This window comes from Mastigoproctus giganteus, chromosome 10 (genome assembly GCF_048544385.1).
Source record: "Mastigoproctus giganteus isolate SK-2022 chromosome 10, ASM4854438v1, whole genome shotgun sequence".
NCBI classification, from domain to species: domain Eukaryota; kingdom Metazoa; phylum Arthropoda; class Arachnida; order Uropygi; family Thelyphonidae; genus Mastigoproctus; species Mastigoproctus giganteus.
The window spans coordinates 10,535,636-10,559,452 of NC_143584.1; the positions used below are offsets into that span (position 1 = coordinate 10,535,636).

A 23,817-nucleotide genomic window follows, 5' to 3' on the forward strand; every position below is an offset into this window, starting at 1 on the left:
GGTAAAAGGGAATAAATATCAGTTTTGGTGAAAGAAAGCGTGACCCAGCATGAAGGAAAGTGAGTGAATGAGAATGAGTGGAAGAGCAAATGTAATTGGCCGAAAGAATACAAAGTTAATAATAACTTACATTACTTTATATATACTAACAGCACAAACACTATCACTGCATTCTCCTCTGGCCTGTAAAAAACTTGCAGCTATGCCTGCACCACAACTGCAGAATAACAGTAAGTTGAGGTGCCCAGAAAGTGCAGTGCAGAAAGCAAGAGTCAAACAAATGAAATGAAAGCCAGAAGAATGATTGAGAGTGTAAATATGTGAGAAAAAGAACACAAACCATAAATGTTAAAGTACACACTAACCCTAGTTTTAATCTTTTATATTCTTTCTTATTTAGCTTAATTATTAAGCATTAGTATTTAAATTACATTACACACCATACGCATCCCCCTGGTGTGTAATAAAGAGATCAATGAGTGAGTGAGAGCGGGAAAAAAAAAAATATATATATATATATAGTCAATTCTGGTTATTTGGGACACATCAGGACTAATGCAATTTGGTCCGATTAAGCAGCTGCTCCAACTATCCGAAGTTTCACGTAAATAGTTAAGAATACAGTGGACCCCTGCTTTACAATTGGTTCACTGTACAATCAAATCACATTATGATGGACTCACCATAGTAAAGTACCATTCACTATACGATGCGTAGTAAGTGCTGGTCATTGTGATCACATTTGCGAATTGAATTTTAATTCTATTAAACAGCGATTCTAATTAGCAAAAATAGGAAGAATATTATCCACAGGCTATAAAAGTAAAGATATATTAAGCACAAATTTACCCTTTATTAACTTACCAATTAAAAGATTAAATGATACGTGAAAATCGGAATATATGTGATAATCGGAATAATTAATACATACTGTAATATTATTATTATTAATAGCCATATGATGCAAGGAAGCCTGAGGCTTATGCTGCACCAGGAAAAAAAAAAAAAAAAAGCTCCCGAGTTACAATGAGAGAGAGAGAGAGAGAGAGAGAGAGAGAGAGAGAGAGTGTCAAAAGTAGAAGGGAATCACCAAGAAAGAGAAGAATGATGATATCCAGCTCAGGACCCTGGGTGTGCTAAGCCCATACTCACATCTGTTCACTGACATTTGTGGGTGGGGGTTAAAATTTAAAACAATAACAAAGAACACGTTATTTGTGTGTCCCGTATTCTTTGTTATTGATAAGCAATCAATAACAAAGAACACAGGACACACAAATTGCAAAGTAACACGACATGTGCAAGTGAGAACGGAGTAACAAGTTATGAAGCTTTAAAAATAGGAATGAAGATATGATTCTGAAAATTAATTTTTTTTATATGATTAAAGATTTCATGGAAGTGTAAAAACATTTCATCATATAATGACCCACAGAATTCGAGCTGTCGGTATTATCACAAATTCAATAAGATAGAGTTTACTATCCATTTATGATAGATTGCACTAACAGAAAAGCCCAATAAACAGGTGACTGCTAATTGTTTTTATTGTTTTATGGTTGTAACCTCCAGAAATCTGACCGAACCATATGGTATGTTCGGAGACAATCGTACTGTAATCTCCAGTGCTGTGGTCTCCTGCCCAGATTAAACGGCATGATAAAATGGACAATTAAGCGAAGTAAACCCTGGCTATTTTCTCGATTGGGTTCTGTTTTTTAAGATTTGTTGCAAATAAATGGCTTCCTCGATTAACCGGTGGCCCAAATAACCAGAATCCACTGTGTGTGTAAAAAAATTTTACTACAGGTGGACCATCACTAATCCGGTTCCACCACTAATTCAGACATAATTTCCGCAAACGTAATTTCAAATTTCCCGGGTTGGCACAATGACCTACCACTACTGTTTTGGTGGCGTTGGTTGCAGCATCAGCTGTTGGCGCGAACTCGTAAACACTGGCAAGCCATTTCCACTTGTTTTTCTGCATTTATTATTATAACTTACTCACATTTAGCCCCAGCCATGGTTCCAATGCATAAAGGAAGTGCCTCTTGTGGTGTAAAGCGCAAACACCGTACATTGTCCGTAACAGATAAAGTTGAACTTCTGAAAAAACTTGACAGCGGTGAGAAGTTTAACTCTGCTTAATTGTAAATTCCAGCAATTTCTCTCAGTTCCTCTTATCTTAGTAATTATTTTAGCTATTCCTTTTTAGATTTTTTTTTTTTTTTTTTTTTACAACACACTTAGACTTGTGGAAAAACACAACACAATATGATACAGCGTGCTAACGAACTTGTTTTCACAAAATCTCTAACAATACTGACAACTTATTGCAATGTTTGAGAGTTTATTTTATCGTAATTAGTTTTATTGCAGCACTCACTGCACATGTGCAATAAACTAATCACAAACAACCTTCATATGTATGCTGTCATAGCGTCACACGTATGTGGCCAACACAACTTCTCAAGAAATAAAGTAACCAACATATGTGGCCACATATATGCGACATAAAGCTTTTTTTTTTTTTTTAATATTTTAAGTGAAAAAACGACAACACTGACATTACAATATTTATTTTAGAATTACTAATCAAAAATATTTTCTAAATATTTTTTGGCCACTGGGAAATTTTTTTCTTAAACTAGCTTGGTAGTCAACGTGTTAAAGGTAGAAGGAAGTGGTTAGCTGTTGGGTAAAATGTATGTGCTAAAATAACCACCGGTGATCTGGCAAACTCACTAATCCGGCACCGCACAGGGTCCCAACGATGCCGGATTAGTGATGTAGAAACTAGAAGTGAAGTAGTGGTGAAAAAGTGAAAGAATTTGAAAAACCTAGTACAAAAATGAACTGGATTTCTAAATATACTAGGTTTTTCAAATTCTTTCCCTTTTTCACCACTTCACTTCCAGTTTCTACTATCCCTTAAACTTCTCTTAGTTCAGGTACTTTGTGCATTTTTCATTTCCATTTTCACAGACACTATTTATGTTACAAACCACACATTATTTTTATATATATATATATATATATATTACCCCAGGGACTCACATCTTCTGATGAGTATGGGCTTGGCACACCCAGGGTCCTGAGTTGCTGGATATCATTATTCTTCTCTTTCTTGGTGATTCCTCTCTCTCTCTCTCTCTCTCTCTCTCTCTCACACACACAGGATAACTTGGGAATTTTTTTGGCTGGTGCAAGCCTCAGGCTTCCTTGCACCATATGGCTATATTTATATATATAAATATTTATTTGGAAAATGAAATGCACTGGGCATAATCCTGATGGGTTTTGATAATTAACTATATAGTATTGGTGTAAATACACCATAGTTAACCCATAAATTTGAACTACGTTTGTAGCGTAGAGGGCATTGTTTTAATTGTATCTCATAATGTAGTTGCCTTCACAACGAGATAGCTACTATTGCATTACTTCAAATAAATAATGCTTCTCTAGTAGAGAAGACTACTGTTATTTATTTTCAGTGGTACCACCACCCAGACGATCGTTTCGAAGCTGTTCGTATGTATGTATGTATGTGAATATCTTCTCGATTATCCACTTGTCCCTATTAGACTTAGAAAAGCAAAAAGTAGAGGGAAAGTTATAGTAGGAGGGGAAGAGGAAACGAAACAATTCAGAAGAATGAAAGGGACAGTAACTCCTTCAACTCACACAACTCAAACTCATAAATTCCTCGAATAGGCAACGCTTCTCCAGTAGAGAAGACTGTTGTTACCTATTCTCGGAAACTCCATGATTATCTGGTTCCCCTGGCGACCGTTTCAAGACTATTGGTCTATCATCAATGGGCGGGCAGGTACCCAGGTAATACAACAAGCCATCACAGTTGCAAAGTTATATCCACAATATGAGAGATGCCAAAAGGGTGTGGTGGTAATGTATTTGGAAAACGAAATGCACTGGGCATAATCATTATTGGTTTTGATAATTAACTATATAGTATCGGTGTAAATACACCATAGTTAACCCATAAATTTGAACTTCGTTTGTAGCGTAGAGGGCATCGTTTTAATTGTATCTCATAATGTGGTTGCCTTCACAATGAGATAGCTACTATTGCATTACTTCAAATAAATAATGCTTCTCTAGAAAAGAAGACTACTGTTGTTTATTTTCAGTGGTACCACCACCCAGACGATCGTTTCGAAGCTGTTCGGCTTCATCATCAGTGTGGGCGGGCAGGTACCCAGGTAATACAACAAGCCATCACAGTTGCAAAGTTATATCCACAATATGAGAGATGCCAAAAGGGTGTGATGGTAATGTATTTGGAAAATACATTACCATCACACCCAAATGGTAATGTATTGGAAAATACATTACCACCACACCCTTTTGGCATCTCTCATATTGCCCGTCCACTGATGATAAAGCCGAACAGCTTCAAAACGATCGTCTGGGTGGTGGTACCGCTGAAAATAAATAACAGTAGTCTTCTCTACTAGAGAAGCATTATTTATTTGAAGTAATGCAATAGTAGCTATCTCATGAAGGCAACCACATTATGAGATACAATTAAAATGATGCCCTCTATGCTACAAACGTAATTCAAATTTATGGGTTAACTATGGTGTATTTACACCGATACTATATAGATAAATATTTATATAATAATAATAATAATAATATAAACCTAACAGGGAAAGAAATAAAATTAATAATTATAAAGTATAAGAGAAAAGAATAAAAATAGAATGCCAGTAGAGTGAGAATGCGATTGTGAATGAAGTAAATGTGTCTCCCCCCCGCCTGATGAGTTCCCCACTACCAGCTAACATATTCCACCCCTGGAGCGGGATGGGCAGTTTGACCTTCCTACCAGATTCGACAAGACATGGACCTGATAACCATCACCGACGAAGATATACTGCAGCTTTGCTGCCAACACGCCATTTGGCAATCTGAACTGGGTACTCTAATCTGGTTCTCTTTAAAACCCCATCCACAGGCAGGGGAGGGAGGAGACGAGTCTCTGTCTCGTCCCCTCCCTGCGCCCCATACTTCGCCTGGTGGGACCCAGCCCCGCTTACCTCTTTGGAGATGCTTACTCTATCGTCCCCACCCTTCTACCTGTTCCCCCCATTCTCCAATTCCCCACCCACTCTAACTAAACCGACCAAGTACAATCCTAACAATGCCGCCAAATTCTAATCAATCCCCACTGACCTCTTTGGGGATGCTTACTCTATCGTCCCCACCCTTCTACCTGTTCCCCCATTCTCCAATTCCCCACCCACTCTAACTAAACCGACAAAGTACACCCCTAACAATGCCGCCAAATTCTAATCAATGTCTAAAAATTCAACCGCCTTCTCGTAAACCTCTTTCAGCCTTTCCAAATTCTAGTGTTCACCCCTCCCCTTTTTATATAGGTCTTGCCACTGAAATCCTTGGAAAATAGGTGGCAGGGCCTGCCAGAATACTTAAATAATCTACTGGGTGCCTGACCTGCCTCCTCATGGCAGTGTGGGCAACAGTGGGTCCCAATAGGGACCCACTGTTGCCCACACTTTAGGTCCCAATCTCTGACCATTTAGCCCAATGGCTAAATGGTCAGAGAAACAACAGAGCATAACACTACACAACAAACCACTCCCCACACACTTTTTAAATCTCTGGCCTCCACATTGTTCTGTGTCACTTACAAAGAATACAACGCGGAGATGGGGGAAATCCCGGTGCCATCAGACAACTAACACACTTTACATGCATATTAAATAAAAAGGCCAAATAATGTACACAGAAAGATCGTTATTTTTAAAAAAAATCAAACACAAACATGTAATATATATGCAAAAATTTCTTAATACTGTTGTGATGTTAAAGCAGCATCAGTGTCCACTTTTTTTCCAGGAAATTTGAACTAAGTTTGCCAATAGAAAAGGCTCAATTTTTTGTGCAGTAAAAATAAAATAGGACCAAATGTTTTAATGAATGATGTGAATTTCATTCTATTCAATTCTTTGAATAGAATCTGAGGAATCAGATTCTATAGAATACAATCTGAATCTGAGGCAATGCAATGATAACCACACTTTTTCATAACAAATAAAAAGCAGATAAAATATTTACCATAACATGGAAAAAAACACTAAATGAAAAATACCACTTTCTTCATATGTGAAATGAAAGAATTAATATTAATTTAGTACTCCTGATAGATTTGGTTAAAACAATACTCAAAAAAATCAATTAATCCTGAAGTTGCAAGTTCCCAATATTTTTTTATAACTCTTATCTTCTAACTTCTCCACTAATGCCAGTGTCCCCAAGGCTCAGTTCTTTCCCCCACTCTTTTCCTCTTGTATATTAATGACCTTCTTCCATTGACTGGAAATCCTATCCATAGTTTTGCCAATGATAGCACATTGCATTCCACTTTCCATTTTGAGAAACCTTGCGCTGCTCAATCAGCTTAAACTTCCTGAAAATCTGCTACCAATTCCTTAAATGCCGATCTCCAGGTAATTCTCCAGTGGGGCAAAGACAACTTAGTTGATTTCAACCCTTCTAAAACGCAGTCTTGTCTTATATCTCGCAAAAAGGATTCTTCTGCTCCTATGCTTATCTTTAGTGACACTCCGATTTCTAGGCAAAATGATATATCTCTTTTGGAGATTACCCTGACTTCTAATCTCTCTTGGCACAAGCACATTACAAATATTGCTTCCTCTGCATCTAAAAAACTTGGTTTTCTCTTTTGCTCTCGGCAATACTTTTCTTCCAAACAGCTGTTCACTCTGTATAAATCACCAATCCACCCTACCATGGAATATTGTTCCCACATCTGGGATGGTGCCTCCAAAACCTCTCTCATGCTTCTTGATTCCATTCAGAAGAGGGCAGTTAGGTTAATTAATGATTCATCTCTAACAGAGTCTCTCCACTCGCTGTCTCATAGATGTATTGTTTCTGCTGCATGGCTCTTCTACAGATATTTCCATGAGCACTGTTCTTCTGAATTGGCTTCTATAATTCCCACTCTCTCTTTCAAAACAGTCCGAATATGTGTGCCGCCACGAGCCCACATCCATTTACTGTCCAACTTCAAACTCACAGAACAAACTTTTCATCTTCCTCGTTTATTCATTCAATTGCTGTTTTCTGGAACAACCTTCCTTCATACATATTTCCTGAAAATTACAATCTACAGAAGTTCAAGTCCAATGTCAACAAATATCTTCTTTCGTCTTCTCAACCTCCAACCCAAGCACAGTACTAAGTACTATAGGTTCTAATACCTCTCATGTTTGGGGTTTACATAAAAAAAAAAAAAAAAAAATTAGGAACATTTAAGCTGAAATGTTCTCCCCCCCACAACATAAATGAACTATAGAAAACTTGCAGAAAAGCAGCTACCATCTAATGACAAAACAAAACCCAAAGTACAGTCTAGTACATGGTCATAATAGTTCAAATGCTTTGTACATGCTGTTCTCTGTAGTAAATATTAGCAGAGATAATTCTATCTAATACCATCTACCAGTCCATATTGATTAATTTTTCAGGTGCACATTTTAAAAAAACAACACAAACTTGACTGAAATCAGGAAGTAATCTTGCTGTAAAAAGAGACATTTCCAGAAATTTTTATAAGGTAAACTGGAAGATATGGAACAATACCACACACGACAGGTATTGTTGGGGTTGAATGATATTTAATACTACAGTTAAGCTGTGAGTAGGCACACAAATCAGCAACCCATTTACTAATCAAGGGCAGAATGGCTGACAAATAACTTTCAGTACCTTTCATCAAAAGACTGAATTTTTGTTGGATGATTTAAAATTTGAACTTTAAGGGATGGTTATCTAGAAATTAAATGACAAAAATTCTTGATGTGTCAGGAGATCCAGACTGCTAGTCTAAAATTGGTAGTTAGACTAGCAATTGGTAACCTGAAACACTATCACAAGGTTTCAGTTTTCTTTGATATAGAAAGAAATGTCGCAGTGTGACTTCCCAGTATACTGAGACCTTTCTTAATCTTTTGAAAAAGGTGTACATATTCATTTGGTAAAAGTTCTACCTCTAGGAGATGATTATCATGCAAGAAAATAATGAGAGCCCTTTGAGATGTCTATCCAATTTCTGTGCCAACACATGGTAAAAGTCAATTTTCTATTCTAATGGGAATTTACTAAAAGTCAATTTTCTATTCTAATGGGAATTTACTAAAAGTCAATTTTCTATTCTAATGGGAATTTACTGATATAATTAACTTTATTAAAAAAATACAAACTTCAAGCAATATATCAAAACAAAATTTTATTATCTTGGTACCTTCAATAAAATGAACGTCACACTTTTTTACATGATTTTTCCCCTAAAAAAATGTAAATTCAATATTTTCTGGATATGTAAAAAAAAAAAAAAACCTTACTAAAAAGAATGCTCCTAATGGTCAAAGACCCTGTTCCTGAAATACCTTGAATTGTAGCATTCTGAAACAAAAAAAAATTAATAATAAATAAATAAATAAAATTGAAAACATTCAAAAAATCACTAGACATTCCAAAATAAGCTCTAATTATAAATACTTGGTTAGTAAATTCATTTTACTTAAAGCAGCTAAACCTTCATGCATCTTGTACTGAAGATACTCAATAAAGGTCATTTAAGTATAGAAAAAGTTGTTTTCTATCAAAAAAAAAAAAAAACCACACCTTATCATGTACGAGACACTTAACTCACTATCACATCAAAATATATGGATCACTCAAAAAACATCTAACTTTGTAATAAAATAACAACGTAGCTTAATTTTTAAATTTTTTTCTCAATATATGTATGACAGCATTACATTGAGATATCGGTTATAATATAAGAACAGCGTTATAGCGAATCAGCGTAGAGCAAACTGCGTTATAACGAAGGCTTGCTGTGTATGAATTTAAAATATTGTTCATTATATAATAAATAAATAAATAAATACATTTAGTACTTTTGCTATACAATAAGTGGAACAGATACTGAATATGCATGTGATATCATTGTCCTTCCATCTAAACATATCCTAATTTGCTTAAAAATTAAGCAAGCACTGTTGTTAAATATTAAAGGAATATCAATGACTTCTACTACTACTTTTTTTTTTTTTTTACTTATGCTATATCTATATGGGGTCATAACCATACCATAGCAGACACAAGGAAAATTTTAGCAGGCATCCCTCTATTATATATGATATTATGGAAGGATGTGTGCCAAAAAAATCTGAACCATTTCTTTTGAACCCAGTTTATAAAAAAACTTCTCAGGAACACAGGAGTGTTTATATTGCGACTGTAAATCCTATGGTTAGTTTGCTTTGCAGAGTGGAAAAAAACAAAAAACTATGCAATCCTCATTCAAGACCAACTAATTCTGCTACAGCATAAAACAATTTCCTCACTGTAAACAAAACAGAATGAGATGCAGAGGAATAGTAGTCATACTCGTGCTAGCCAACTGTCATCCATATGGTTAACCTTTCCATATACAGCTATATCAACAAAGAACTATCAAAGGTGCAATTTGAAGTCGAGATATTTTTTGTCATATGTGATTTAAAGATCACACCCAAGAAGGGTACATAATGGAATGACACCGAGAAAATGCATTAAGTTCAGAGGAAAGTACTTTGAAAAGGATTAAACTGCACTGATCCTAAATAAGTGTAATTTATTTTATAAAAAATCATTATCTTTCTTGACCAGCTCATATATTACAAATAGTACTGATTTCAAAGTTACTTTTTTTTTTTTTTTTTTTAATTCAAATATAAACCAAAATTGGAAAAAAGTACTTATAACATTCCATTTAAAATTAAAGAATTTAAATCTAAAAAGACTTTTAAAAGGTTTATCATGCTTAATTTCCTAGTTTAGGAGATTTCTATTATAGATATTTTTTGTCATAACTGTGCTTAAACTTTTGAATATAACAGGAGTTATATTCAAAATTACACATTTGAATTACACATTTCACTTTCAATTTCTAACGTTAAATTTTTTCCTAAGTATTTTATTTTTATTATTATTTATTTTTTGTAAATGGCAACATTGTACTCTGCCATGACTTGGTCTAAACACAGTCACTTACAATGTTGTAAAAAATAATTGCAATATTGTTTATCCGGGTTTGAGCAAAGTATTTAACTCAATTACTCATAAGAATTTACTGTATAATAATTCACTGCTTTTATAAGCAAGAACATGTTGGGAACATGGTATGAGTCTAAGTTGGATTGTAGTGTGACTGCAGGGTAGGAGGCAGAAGGTTGTGATTAATGGTTTTTATTTTTTGGTTTAACTTTAGAATGGTGGTCCCCCAATGCCAGTTAATGGGGCCACTGTCGTTTCTGACTTTCTTAAGTGACATCAGTGAAGAGATAAAGGACATGATGTAAAAATTTGCAGATGATGAAAAGACCAGGAGAGAGCAGTTAATGATCACTGCCAAGCAGCATTCCTTCAAAATGACTTGGATGGTCAGAAAAATTGCAAAATGTTTTAATGCAACAAAATGCAAGTTTTAAAATTGGGAAATAGCAACCACAAAATAACTTATATACCTGGTGGGATTGAATTAAAAACAGAGGAAGAAATGGATTTGGGAGTTATGATATAGGTGGAGATGAAGTTCTCTGGGCAGTACAGCAGGTAGTAAGATAGGCCCATGGTATCCTATCAATGATTTTTCAAACACTGCCTTTATAAAAAGGTCACAATCACACTATGCAAAGCAACTGTAAGACCACACTTGCAATACCATGTCCAAGTATGGAGACTGCAACTAAAAAAAAAGACAGCGAGCTTCTTGAAAGGTCCAAAAATGGGCAACCTGCTTGGTGAGATCTGCAAAAGGGCACCCTCATGAGGAAAGCCTTTGAATATAAGGGCTACAGAACTTGGCAACCAGCCACCTTAGAGGGGGCCTCATTGAGGTCTATAAGGCTCTGAGAGGGAATAGCAATTTTCACTTTTATAAATTATTCCAGAACCAGGGGCCATAAATTCAAATTATGAGAAAAGAGGTCTAAATTGGATTATAGGAATTTTTTTTTTTTTTTTTTTTTTTTTTAGTTAGCAGGTTGAAAATTATTGGAATAAGTTACTTCCATGTATAGTTGAGGGTGACAGTTGAGGGTATTCAAAGGTAAGCTGGATTTTTTTCTCATAATTAGAATTTATGGCCCCTGGTTCTGAGGCCATAAACCAATGCCCCAGAACCAGGGACATTAACTGTTTGTTTATTTTTCTATTTACACACACACACACATATATATATATACACACACAGTAGACTTGATTTTCCGGGATGGATGGTAAAAAACAAATCCCGGATAATCGATTTCCCGGTTAATCCAAAAATACAGACGTTCCCGACATACATAAGAGATACGTTCCAGGATTTCTTACTTCGTCGAATTTTATGTAACTCGGGAATGACTAGTAACGTATTGCTACTATATTATTATTGACAAATCTGAATTCCGCGCATTACTTGTTAATGTTTGGCCATTTTCATACAAATTTCATACAAAAAACAGATGGGCTGAGAGGTGGCAAATGAAGTTTAACATTGACAAATGTAAAGTACTACATATGGGAAACAGTAACCCCAGAGCAACGTATCAACTCTGCGGTACTACACTGACAGTGGTGGAGAATGAAAAGGACCTGGGGGTAATTGTGCAGGCAGATATGAAGTTCTCTGAGCAGTGCAGACGAGCTGCAAGGGTAGCTCATGGTGTCTTGTCAATGATATACAGGAATTTTTCTAGCAGGGATAAGGAGGTGATTATTCCCTTGTATAAGGCAATGGTAAGGCCACATCTTGAGTACTGTATACAGGTCTGGAGGCCTCATTTCAAGAAGGATGTAGAGCTGCTGGAACGGGTACAGAGAAGGGCAACAAGATTAGTAAATGGAACAAAGGGTTGCTCTTACGAAGAAAGGCTTAAGTTTTGCAAATTACAGAGTCTGGAGACTAGGCACCGGCGAGGTGATCTGATAGAGGTGTATAAGGCTTTGAATGGTTTGAGCATGCTCAATGCCAATGGGATTCTTCATCTTTCTCAGAATAATCACCTCAGAGGGCATAAATTCAAATTGAGGAAGGACGGATGTCGGATTGATGTGCGGAAATTTGCCTTTGGCCAGCGGGTGGTTGGTTGGTGGAACCGACTTCCATCACTTGTTGTTGAAGTTGATAGCCTAAACAAATTTAAAGCTCAACTGGACAGGTATTTCGAACGAACGGAGGGGTGAAATGGGAGTGGGTTTTTTTTTTTTTTTTGGCTGATGCTGAATAAGCTTGCTTTCTTGCATCATATGCCTCTACTAATGCTAATGCTAAATTTGTACATCCTTATTAGTTTAATTTTCTGATCTAAATCAATCGCTTTCCTTTTGTTGGTAGATTTACTACTAGCACTGTCACCCGTGAGAAATCACATTTTGCTAAAGCACATTTCTGGAGGTCACTACCATAAAACAATAAAACAATTTGCACTTTCCATGTTATAGGACTTTCCTGTTCGTGCATCTAATTATAAACGGGGTAGTAAACTCGATCTTATCGTATTTGCGATAATACCGATAGCTGGAATTTTGTGTGTTTTTATGTTATTATGGTGAAATGTGTTGCCCCTTCACTGAAATGTTCAGTCACATATAAAAAAAAAATAAAATAAATAAAGTAAGTTGTAAGAATCTTCTCTTCTATTTTTTTTTTGCTTGTTACTCCGTATCTCACTTGTGCAATTTGTGCGTGCAGTGATCATCGTTATTGATTGCTTATTTTATTTATTTTTTGTTTTAAATTTACAATCCTTAAAAAAAAAAAAAAATTTGAGTGAAAAAAAATTTACGTAAATCCACAGTTGTGTAAGTCGGGACTTACTGTATCAAAAAATGTTCAGCAACCTAAGTAAAAAAAATATGGCAATAGATAAAAAAACTACCACGCACTACTCACGTGTCCAATACGATGCTTCCCTTTATTTTTTGCAATGTCGATTTTAAGTCTATAGCTTTCCTATATTTTTTACAATGTTGCGAATGGTGTGGTCACCAACATTATAATGGTTCATTAGAGATTTAATGGATGCACCGTTTTCAAAAACTTTTGAATAATTTCAAATTTTTGTTTAACTGAAAGCGCAACTCTTTTGCGTTTACCCATCATTTTCGCGATTTCTACACAAAAAAAAAAAAAAAAAATTGACATCCCTGACATAAATAACGAAACAAAATGTCTTTTTGACATTTGTTCTCTCTTTTTTTTTTTTTTTTAACTCTAGTGTGAAGACAGCGGGGTTGCAAGATAATAGGTACACTAATATCCCAATGACGATTTATAATGCCGCTTGTTGCTTATTTATGACTTGCAAAACATCTGTTTATACCTATTCTATTTATTACTTGAATTTTATGATTTCTGGTTGTTTTTTTTTTTTTTTTTTAAATTTGGAATCTTGAAGTGTCCCGGTTAATCCGATCCCAGTAAATCGAGAGTCTGCTGTGTGTGTGTGTATTGGGAAATAATGAGAACAACAACTTCCTGATTAACAAAAACAAAAAAAATCAAACAGAAAAAGACAAAATTGAAAATTGTAGAATCAAATTGGTACAGTCAGGTAAATTTTAACATAAATTCACATGATTAAAGAAAGACCATGTCAGTTGTGTCTTGTGATCAACGAATCACTGATAAAATAAACTGATAGAAATTTAAATCTAAGCAAGGAAAATGCAATATAAAAACAGCCTTACTAGATCCTCCTTAATCACAGCACTGTCTTCACCAAAGGCAAGGCAAGCAGCTGCATTACAAAATTCAGGCAAACCAGCAATTCCAGCATATTCCTTATCCAGATTCTGGCTCATAAGTCGTTCTTCAGCCTAATGGAATAAAACAATATCAATACTGAAGTGTAAACTATAATGTATTAATCAGTTAGAGTGCTTAATTTTTATCCTTTTAAAGGAGATTTCTTGAATTTTTACTAGAAAAAGTGGAACAAAAATATTTTTTGAATGGTACTTTTAGTTGCTACAGGATGGACAGGGTGATTTCAGAGTGAGAGAGAGAGAGAGAAAAAAAAAGGGGGGGGGACTGGAATTCAAAAACCATCCCATGAGACTACTGATCAGATAACATTAAATATTTATGTTTACATATCAAAATGCAATTATATTTAAAATTTACTTATTTTAGGGAGATTTCTACTGAAGTTTCAATTGGTTTCAAAATATCAAATTAAACTTAACTTTAGTTTCAGGATATAATCTTGTTTATTAATACACCATGTATGTTTGTAATGATGCAACTGGCAGACCATATTGCATTAAATGAAATCTACTTACAAATTCATTGTATGAAAATTAACTTATAAAAATTTTCACTATAAAGGATTTTGTCAACATCCTAATGGTTATTATCCATTCCAGTCAATTTATTTTTCTCCTTCCAGCCTACACATTACTATTTCTGTAACTATTATCAATGAATGCTTAACTGAAACTACTTGAAAAAATAAAGTTCTTCATTAAAATAATAACAATAATACACAGGATCAGTGTGGCAAAACATGCCATACCACATATAAGTTGGGAATTACTATTCTATACGAGAGAAGGGATCAATCATTTCCTAATTAAAATCCAGAAATAAATAGAAGAGAAATTTATGACTTATTAGATATTTGTGACTCTGTGAAAGATTTCCTTTTGGTAAAACTAGAATATTATTGAAATTACCTTCAAAACAGCCCTCTTTATCCAAGCCATAGGAAGAATTAATGCCTTACGATTTCTGCATAAATGACGTAACACACTTAAAGGGAGATCATTTTACAATAAGAATTTGTACAGAGTGAACAGCTGTTTGGAAGAAAAGTAATGCCGAGAGCGAAAGAGAAAACCAAGTTTTTTTTGGATGCAGAGGAAGCAGTATTTGTAATGTGTTTGTGCAAAAGAGAGATTAAAAGTCAGAGTAATCCCCAAAAGAGATATATCATCTTGCCTAGAAATCTGAGCATCACCAAAGAGAAGCATAGGAGCAGAAAAATCCTTTTTGCGAGATATAAGACAGGACTCAGTTTTAAAGGATTGAAATCAACTAAATTGTCTTTGACCCACTGCAGAATTACTTGGAGATCAGCATTTAAGGAATTGGTAGCAGATATTTGAGAAGTTGAAGCTCATTGAGCAGGTCAAGATTTCTCAAACTGGAAAGTGGAATGCAATGTGCTATCATCAGCAAAACTATGGATAGGACTTCCAATCAATAGAAGAAGGTCATTAACATACAAGAGGAAAAGAGTGGGGGAAAGAACTGAACCTTGGGGGCACCAGCATTAGTGCAGAAGTTAGAAGACGAGAGCCAACTAACCTCACCCTCAGTGAGGGGTCAGAGAGAAAACTGGATAACCAATTACAAAAAACAGTTGGCAAACCATAAGATGGAAGCTTGTTTAGAAGACCTTTATGCCAAACACGATCGAAGGCCTTTGAGATATCAAGATCAACTGCTTGTGTTTCACCGAACTTTTCCATTGAATTAGTCCATAAATGGGTAACATAATCCAGAATATCACCAGTGGATCGACACCGACGGAATCCATACTGGCGATCGTTGATCAGACGGAAGGTTTCTAGGTAGTTCAAGAGTTGGTGGTTAATTTATTTCTCCATTACTTTAGAAAGAGTAGAAGTAATTGCAGTGGGACGATAATTGGATGGAAGGGATTTGTCACCCTTTTTAGGAACTGGCTGGATATGAGCAAATTTCCAAGCAGAAGGAAAAACACCTTTGGAATAAGAAGTGAAAAAGGTGGCGAAGAACAGGAGTAAGTTCAGGAGCACAGGTTTTGAGAACAAGTGGAAAAATACCATCAGGACCTGAAGCTTTCTGAGCATCAAGATTCGTTAAAATCCTTTTGGCAGAAAACCACGAGGCATTCAATGAAGCATGTTGGGAGGTGTTTTATCAAGATCATTGATACATGCATTGGAAGAAAAATGGGATGCTAGCAGGTTAGCTTTATCCTTGGCAGAAGTGACAATAGAACCATCTGGTTTTGACAGAGGTGGGAGCAGAGATGGGCAAAAGTTGCAGCCAATAGCTTTGGCAAGAGACCAGAATGCACGGCTACCATTAGGGCAAGAAGCAAGTTTTCTACTCTTAGCCTGTTCAAAATCTAGTTTGGATTGATTAATAACTGCTTTACAATTGTTGAGAGCTTTGGTGTAGGAAGAAAATGAAGCTGAAGAATTGGAAGCAAGCTAATTACAATATGCAACATTCTTCCCTCGAACAGCCTTAGCACATTTATTGGAAAACCAAGGTTTAGATAAAGGACAAGATTTTAATGTGGAGTGTGGAATAAAGGATTCCATTCCTACAAGAATAATTTCACTGACATGATCTGAGCAAACGTTGACATCAGAAGTTTTGAAACAGTAATCCAACGAAGGAAAATAAGAAAAGAAATCCTGCAGGTCATCCCATTTTGCTTTCTTGTAATGCCAATCAACACGAGGTTGGGAATAGCCATGATATAAAGGCTCTATTGGAGAAGAGACAATCACCAAGTTGTGATCTGAGGTGCCTAAAGAACCACTCACTTCGACCATGTACTTAGAAGGACATTGTTTATGAGAAAAAGATCAAGCATGTTGGCTGTATGGTTAGGATTGTCCGGTATTCTGGTAGGTAAATGAACAATCTGTGCGAGATCATTAGTAATTACAAAATTCTCAGCGTCTCACCAGCTGGGTCTGTGTGACTAGAGAAGGTAAGCCAGCTGGAGTCTTGAACATTAAAATCACCATGGAAAATTACCTCACTGTTAGGAAAGTTGGACTGGAGAAAGTCAAGTTGCAAAGAGAGGAAGTCAAAGAGTTGGGAGAACAGTAGAGACAACAGATGAATTTGACAGAATGAGGTAGAGAGATTTTAAGCCAGAGAAGATCGAAAAGAGGAGATTCCAAATTACCAAGTCTTTGACAGGGAATATCAGAATGGACATATGCACAAGTATCACCCTTGATACAAAAGGATTCATACAGCGAATAATTTGGGCAACTGAGATGAGCAGTGGTTGACTGAACCAATAACTGAGGATTCTGTCAGAAAAAGTACATGGGGGTTTGGCAGGCTGTAAGTGGAAATGGACATCGTTGAGATTAGAACTGAGACCACATATCTTTTTGTGATATGAACTAGGAAGTGTTCAGGAGGTTTACTAAATTATGAAATTTTAATATTTACTGTCATATATAATCTAGCAGACAACTTATAAAAATAAATAAATCAAGGTGCAGGAAAAATTTTAATTATTCATTTCACCATATAAACACAGTTAGAAAATATATATATATATATTTAAATATTTTACATATTCCTACAAAACAACAAATTTTTTTTTTTGAATCCTAAAAAAAAAAAAAAAAAAGCCTAGTGAAATCTGATACTGAATTTTTATACAGCTTGGAATAACAAGAGAAACAAATTTTTTTCAAAACAGTCATACAATATGATTAGACAATATAATTTACACCCAGAACTTTAAAAGTGTGGCAGCAAGTCTTGAGACAAGTGAAGCTTATGCTTAGATTTCAGTAGTCCTTTTAAATAATGGATTATTCATCATTTTTTAAAGAGAAGGCAAGCAGAAATATATTTCTATGTGGAGACTTCTTCATAAAAGCAACAACTGATTAAGCTTTTATATTATAATTTCAATGAAATTTTTATCCTCATCACTGACTGTTAAAAAATTTTAAATCAGGTTTCAGTTAGTTGGTTTGTGAAGTGCAGTCATTGAAATCACAGCTGCTGTGGAGAGTATCACTAAAGAAACACTGACAGCAGTTATGGAAAATTTCAGATATTTATAAATAAAGTAGACTGTTGAAATAAAGGCAATTGGATGTTTACAAACAGCAGAGATGTCTTGCAGTGCCAAAAAAAGAAAACAGCAAGTCACATGATTACTGTATTTGTTTAAGTTTACCATTTCGAAAGTTATTTCTGTACCGACATCGCAGATTATACCACTCTTTTACATTTATTTTAAATTAAACAAATAAGTAATGGGCGTATGTAGGAATTAATAGGAATTAATGGCAGAATATAACATTGGATCTTCAATATGTATATGTTTTTTATGTGCAGTTAATAAAATTGCATTCTAAATCTCTCTATTTCTTATTTAGCTTCATTATTTCTGCATTAAATATATTAAAAATAAAACTTTCTAGATAATGGAAAAATCGAAATACAGGCACTCTACTCATGTACAAATGACTTACGTACAACTTGCAGTTATGTACAAAGCACAAAACTATTGCTATGTTCGGTTATCAAAATCAATTTTGAACACTTTCGTGATATTTATCTAAAGCAAATTGTTGGAGGTCATTACCAAAAAACAATAAGCAGTTTATTGGGCTTTTCTGTTAGTGCAATATAATTATAAATGGGTAGTAGTTGTTGTTGTTGGGTTTTTTTGGTGTAAGAGCTACTCTGGCCATATTGTGCCTATAAACTAGTAGTAAACTCTATCTTATTGCATTTGCGATGATACCGATAGCTGGAATTCTGTGGAATTTTACTTTATTATGGTGAAATGTGCTTCCCCTTCACTGAAATCTTCAATCATATAAAAAACATAAAATCAAAAATAAATAAATCATCAGAATTCCTAAACCTTCAGAATTCCTCTTCATTCCCATTTTTTTAGCTTCGTAAAGTTCTCACTTGCACGTATCATGTTAGTTGCAATTTGTGCGTGCTGTTCTTTGTTATTGATTGCTTATTTTTTTACTGTTTTTAATTTTACAATAAAAAAAAAATGTCAGTGAACAGCAATATCAATTAGTTACACTGTTAATTAAGCTATGAACATAAGCGTAAATTTATTTTTATTTTGCTAACCTGTGGGAAATATTCTTCCGATTTTCACGCATCATTTAATTTTGTTAATTGGAGAAAGTAAAGTGTAAATTTGTACTTTATATCTTTACTTTTATAGCCTGTGGATAATATTTCTCCTATTTTCACTTATTAGAATAGCCGTTTAATACAATTAAAATTCAGTTCGCAAACATGATCACAATGACCGGTGCTTACTACATATCGTATAGTGAATGCTATTTTATTTTGGAGAGTCCATTGTAAAGTGATTTGATCGTAGATTAAATTAAATTACATATTGTATTTAGATTAAATTAGTTTTAAATAAATACTGTACTATACATTATTATTCATTGCATGTTTTTTCAGCCTCATTTAACTCGGTTACAAATCATAAAATGCTGTACATGATGAAGTTTGTTGGGGGTTATAATCTCGGTGCATTGCACATGTATTATGTGCCTACAATACCGAAGTTGGACCTGCGAACAAAACAGACTTGCGCACATGAAAAAAAAAACTGATTAAGTACGTAAGTTGAGGAGTGCCTGTAACAGCACCTTGAATCCCCGAAAGCGCCGTTATTCTGAAAGTCTACTGTACAATACTGGTAAGGGCAATAACAGTACTGAGTAGTATCCTTACAAATGATGCAAGTGTATTTTCTTAAAATCAGCAGCAGATGTTTTAGATTGGGCAGCACAAGAGTGCTATGATTTTTCTCTCTTTTTATTCTGCCTCTTAGCTTTTTTTGGAATTTGAGTCTAATTCTCTGGGTGTCATCCACACTTTGACTGACATGCCAAGAAATATCAGGCCAGTACATTACTGGATGCATAGGGATTCCACTGAAAATATTTTTGCATAAATAACGCCCCCTATACTTGACAACGTTACCTCAGTGTTTTTATCTCAGAAACAATGCTGAAATTAAAATGCTTCAATAAATATAAAAAATTCAAACTAGTTAAAAGCAACTCAAGCAATTACTCTAAATTTTTTTCTCCGTTTTTTTTTTTTTTTTTTTTTCCCTATGATGAAAGCTCTGCTATTTTAATAAATACAGCAAATATTTATTAAGATAAACTAGAAAGCTATTATCATTTCATCAATCAATCAAACAAGTAGCAAAAAAAATAAAACAGCAGAAATATCACTCAAAAAATATGGCATTTCATGGGAATTCAATGGCTTGGAGAAATGTATTCTTTGGATATACTTTATGTTATCAGATCAGTACATAGTAACATTATCATCCCTGAAAAGATCATTAAATTAAAATATTTTGTATCCTCCATTTTGTTTGTGCCACTCCAAATAGAAAAGAAGAGGCTTGACTAAATCAAAGTTTCTTTCTTCTTTTTTGATTGTATGATCATAAATTTACTTCCAGGAATGCCAAGGCACAACTGATTTCTTTATTCCTTCTAGGAGTTTGACAATACACATATCAAACTAACAAAACCTTTTTAATATAATATCGAAACTCAACAAATATTTCTTTACCAGATTTTACTGTAAGCAAGAAGAAATCAGATCTATCATGTCAGCTTATTAGTTTTGAGGCTATGGTATTTTTGTGACATTATATTACTTAATCTCTAAATGTACTCTTTTCTAAGCATAACAGCTGGAAAAGTTAACACAACACAAATGGATCCCAATCAATATTCCCAAAATGCTCTCAAATATCTAAGGTAACTCACACCCATATTCACTGTTCAAATATGTCTACATCAACTATGTGCACGTTATTTAACTGAATGCAATATATTAATACAGGCATACAAGAATATCAAAAAGTTGATATTTGTTAATAATATGAGTTAATATTAAACACAAGTTAATAATATGCACCTCCATTTCCAATATACTGTGTTATTTTATAAAGTAAGTCAAGACATAAGTCAAAACAACTAGTTATTTACCCACAGCAGGCAAAAGGGATGGTGTACAGCTGGAAAGCTGTTTCAAAGTAATTCATGAAAACAATGTTACAATGCTACAAAAATAAAATTAATCCAAAAATCCTATAATGTACATATAATTTAAAACTGAAAAATTTAGCAATGCAATATTAAAAATTTTGAAAATTTTAAAAATAATGAACAACCTTCTAAAATGAAAACAACAGGATGTATAACTCATTTCAAATAGAAATCTATTTGAAATGAGTTATGGCATTTCATGGAAATTCAATGGCTTGGAGAAATGTATCCTTCAGATATACTTTATGTTAATTATCAGATCAGTACATAGTAACATTATCATCCATGCATAAACAATCAATGCATAAACTGCCAATTATTTCTGTAGATGAGAACTTACAGGATAAAATATAAATTTTGTCCCACTCCTTCCATCTTTCAGTCTCAAGGATCTCCGCTATTGAGGATGGACATTACTCATTCAGAGTATCCTAGTAAATGGGAGTGCTGTGGCTCAGGGGAGAACTGAGGGGGGGGGGCAGTTGCCCACTGAATCACAGCCTTTTAAAATGCACTGCTTGCATGATGTTTGTGGAGCAATCAGGTATGGGACATGATATTGCCATGGGGGATGTCTTTGTGTGTGCGCGATGCAAGGAGTGTAACGAAATCAGGCGACAACTCAGCGTTGTTATGGGCCTATACAAGAGCTTGAAGGACAGGGTGGATGCCCTCGAAGGATCTAAATTGAGTGGCCCATCAAGCTCTCAGCTGCCCACATCAACGCCAGAGCTTGCACTTGATCATCACGCAACACAGCGGCAACCCCCAAGGCAGAATGTGCTGGTCCCACAGGAACTAGTAGTTGTTGGTGACTATTGTCAGGGAAACGTGCTTTGTAAAAAGGATAGGTGGAACAGGACCAGAGTATGTCTGCCAGGGGCAAAGGTTGATAATGTTGTACAGCGGATATCATATTTTAAGGGCACAAAAGGTGATATAGTTGTACACGTTGGCACTAATGATATTAAGAGTAGGAGACCAGCAGAATTACTTAACAAGTACAGGTCACCGTTGAAAAAAAGCCGTGAATTAGGGTTGAATTTGAAAGTGTCTGCAATTCTGCCCAGACACGATAGGAGGGAGTATATGATAAGAGCCTTGCCGATTAATTTGGCCATGGAAAGATTGTGCAAGGCTCAAGGGGTAGAATTTTTTTCAGCCTGGTCTGTACTTGTTAACAGGAGAGACTGCTTCTACAGGGACGGGATACACTTAAATAGAAAGGGTGCAAGAATGTTTGCTGCTGCTATCGCGGCAGTGTTAGGTGGGTTGGAAAACTGCTATCTTGGGGGGGGGGATACAAGGACTAATAGATTAACAGTAGCCACTGGCAGAGGTGAAAGTGATTCTTGCACTACTTCTATTGGAATGAGCAGCAGCCTGGAAAACAAGATGCAGGATATTTCAGAGACTGCTGGGAGTTATTGCAGTACAAGTAAACATATGGGTTGTGTTAGGGTAGCTAAGAATAGGAACAGGTGCATGTATACTTGCGTGTACACCAATGCTAAGAGTTTGGTAAATAAATTTGATGAATTTGAGGTATTGCTCAAAACATCAAAGGCAGATATTGTTGGGATATCTGAGATGTGGTGTCACACAGATATAAGGAATGCAGAACTGGAATTTGGGGAGTACAATGTCTACAGAAAGGATACGAAGGGAGGAGGGGGTTATGCTATTATTTAAGAAATACATAAAATCCAAGGAAGTGAAGCCAGTCGACATCGCTGGACAGTGCAGTGTCAAGTCAGTTTGGTGTGACATAAGCATTGGGAGATCAAAATTGAGAGTAGCAGTGTTCTAAAGGCCTAATGACTCTGATGAGTATAATAAGAAACTGTACAGGGAAATAGAGTGGACCAGTAAATCAGAGAGTCTTATAATGGGGGATTTTAATTTCCCAGATATTGACTGGAATTTGTGGATGGGTCTCACACACACTAGCAAGGCTTTTGTAGATTTATTCGATGATTGTTTTCCACATCAGCATGTTCGGGAGGCAACTAGAGGGAGTAATACTCTTGATCTGATTATCAGTAGTGATTCTTCATGCATTAAGAATCTGCATATAAAGGAACTACAAGTGGCAGTGATCACAGTGTGCTGAAGTGGGATTTACTCAAAGAGGTAACTACCATCAGGGGTAAAGGGAAGGGATTTTGCTTTCGTAAAAGCGACTACGATGGTCTGAGACAGTATTTAAATTCTATACAGTGGGACCAACTGATGATGCTTCTGATTTGAATGCTTCCCATTCAAAATGGGAAGCATTCAAAGAACTTATCTTGGAAGCTACTAGGCTTTACATACCAACTAAGAAATATTGTTCAAGGTTTAGGCCTAAGTGGATGTCAGATGAACTAATGAGGCATATGGCAGAGAAGAAAAATGCATGGGATACATACAAATTAATACGTGACACAGAAGCCTATGATAGATACAAGTTGATCTCTAACCAAGTTACAAAGGAGGTTAGGCAGGCGAAGGCAGATTACGAGAAATCTTAGGCAAAGGATGCAAAGAAAAACAGTAAAGAGTTCTTTACTTATGTAAACTCTAGAAGGAAGGGAATGAATCAGAATGGTCCACTTGATATCGATGGTTCAACTCTTAATGATCCTGCTCAGGTAGCTAACAAACTAAATAAGTAATTTGCTTTGACATTCACACATGAGGAGTTATTCAGCGAGGGGAATGCCAGAGGTGTATTCAACTCTGGCAGTAAGCTAGATAATCTTGTAATAACTGAGAGTAAAGTGGAGGAGAAATTGTTGAAGATAAACACAAGAAAGGCACCTGGGGTGGATGGTGGATGGTCTATCAAATTATATTAAAGGAGGCAGCAAAGGAAGTAAGCAAACCCTTAGCCATAAT

The 23,817-nt window shown here is 35.3% G+C and overlaps 1 protein-coding gene across 1 annotated transcript in view; it reads right to left on the minus strand.

Annotated features, from left to right (window-relative positions):
• Positions 1-23,817, minus strand: part of Got2 (glutamate oxaloacetate transaminase 2) — an 84,252-nt gene that overhangs the window by 35,991 nt on the left and 24,444 nt on the right. The window contains 3 exon segments of the mRNA XM_090383994.1: positions 8,424-8,438; positions 8,440-8,484; positions 13,801-13,929. Of these exon segments, the coding sequence (XP_090240120.1) occupies positions 8,424-8,438; positions 8,440-8,484; positions 13,801-13,929 (189 nt within the window).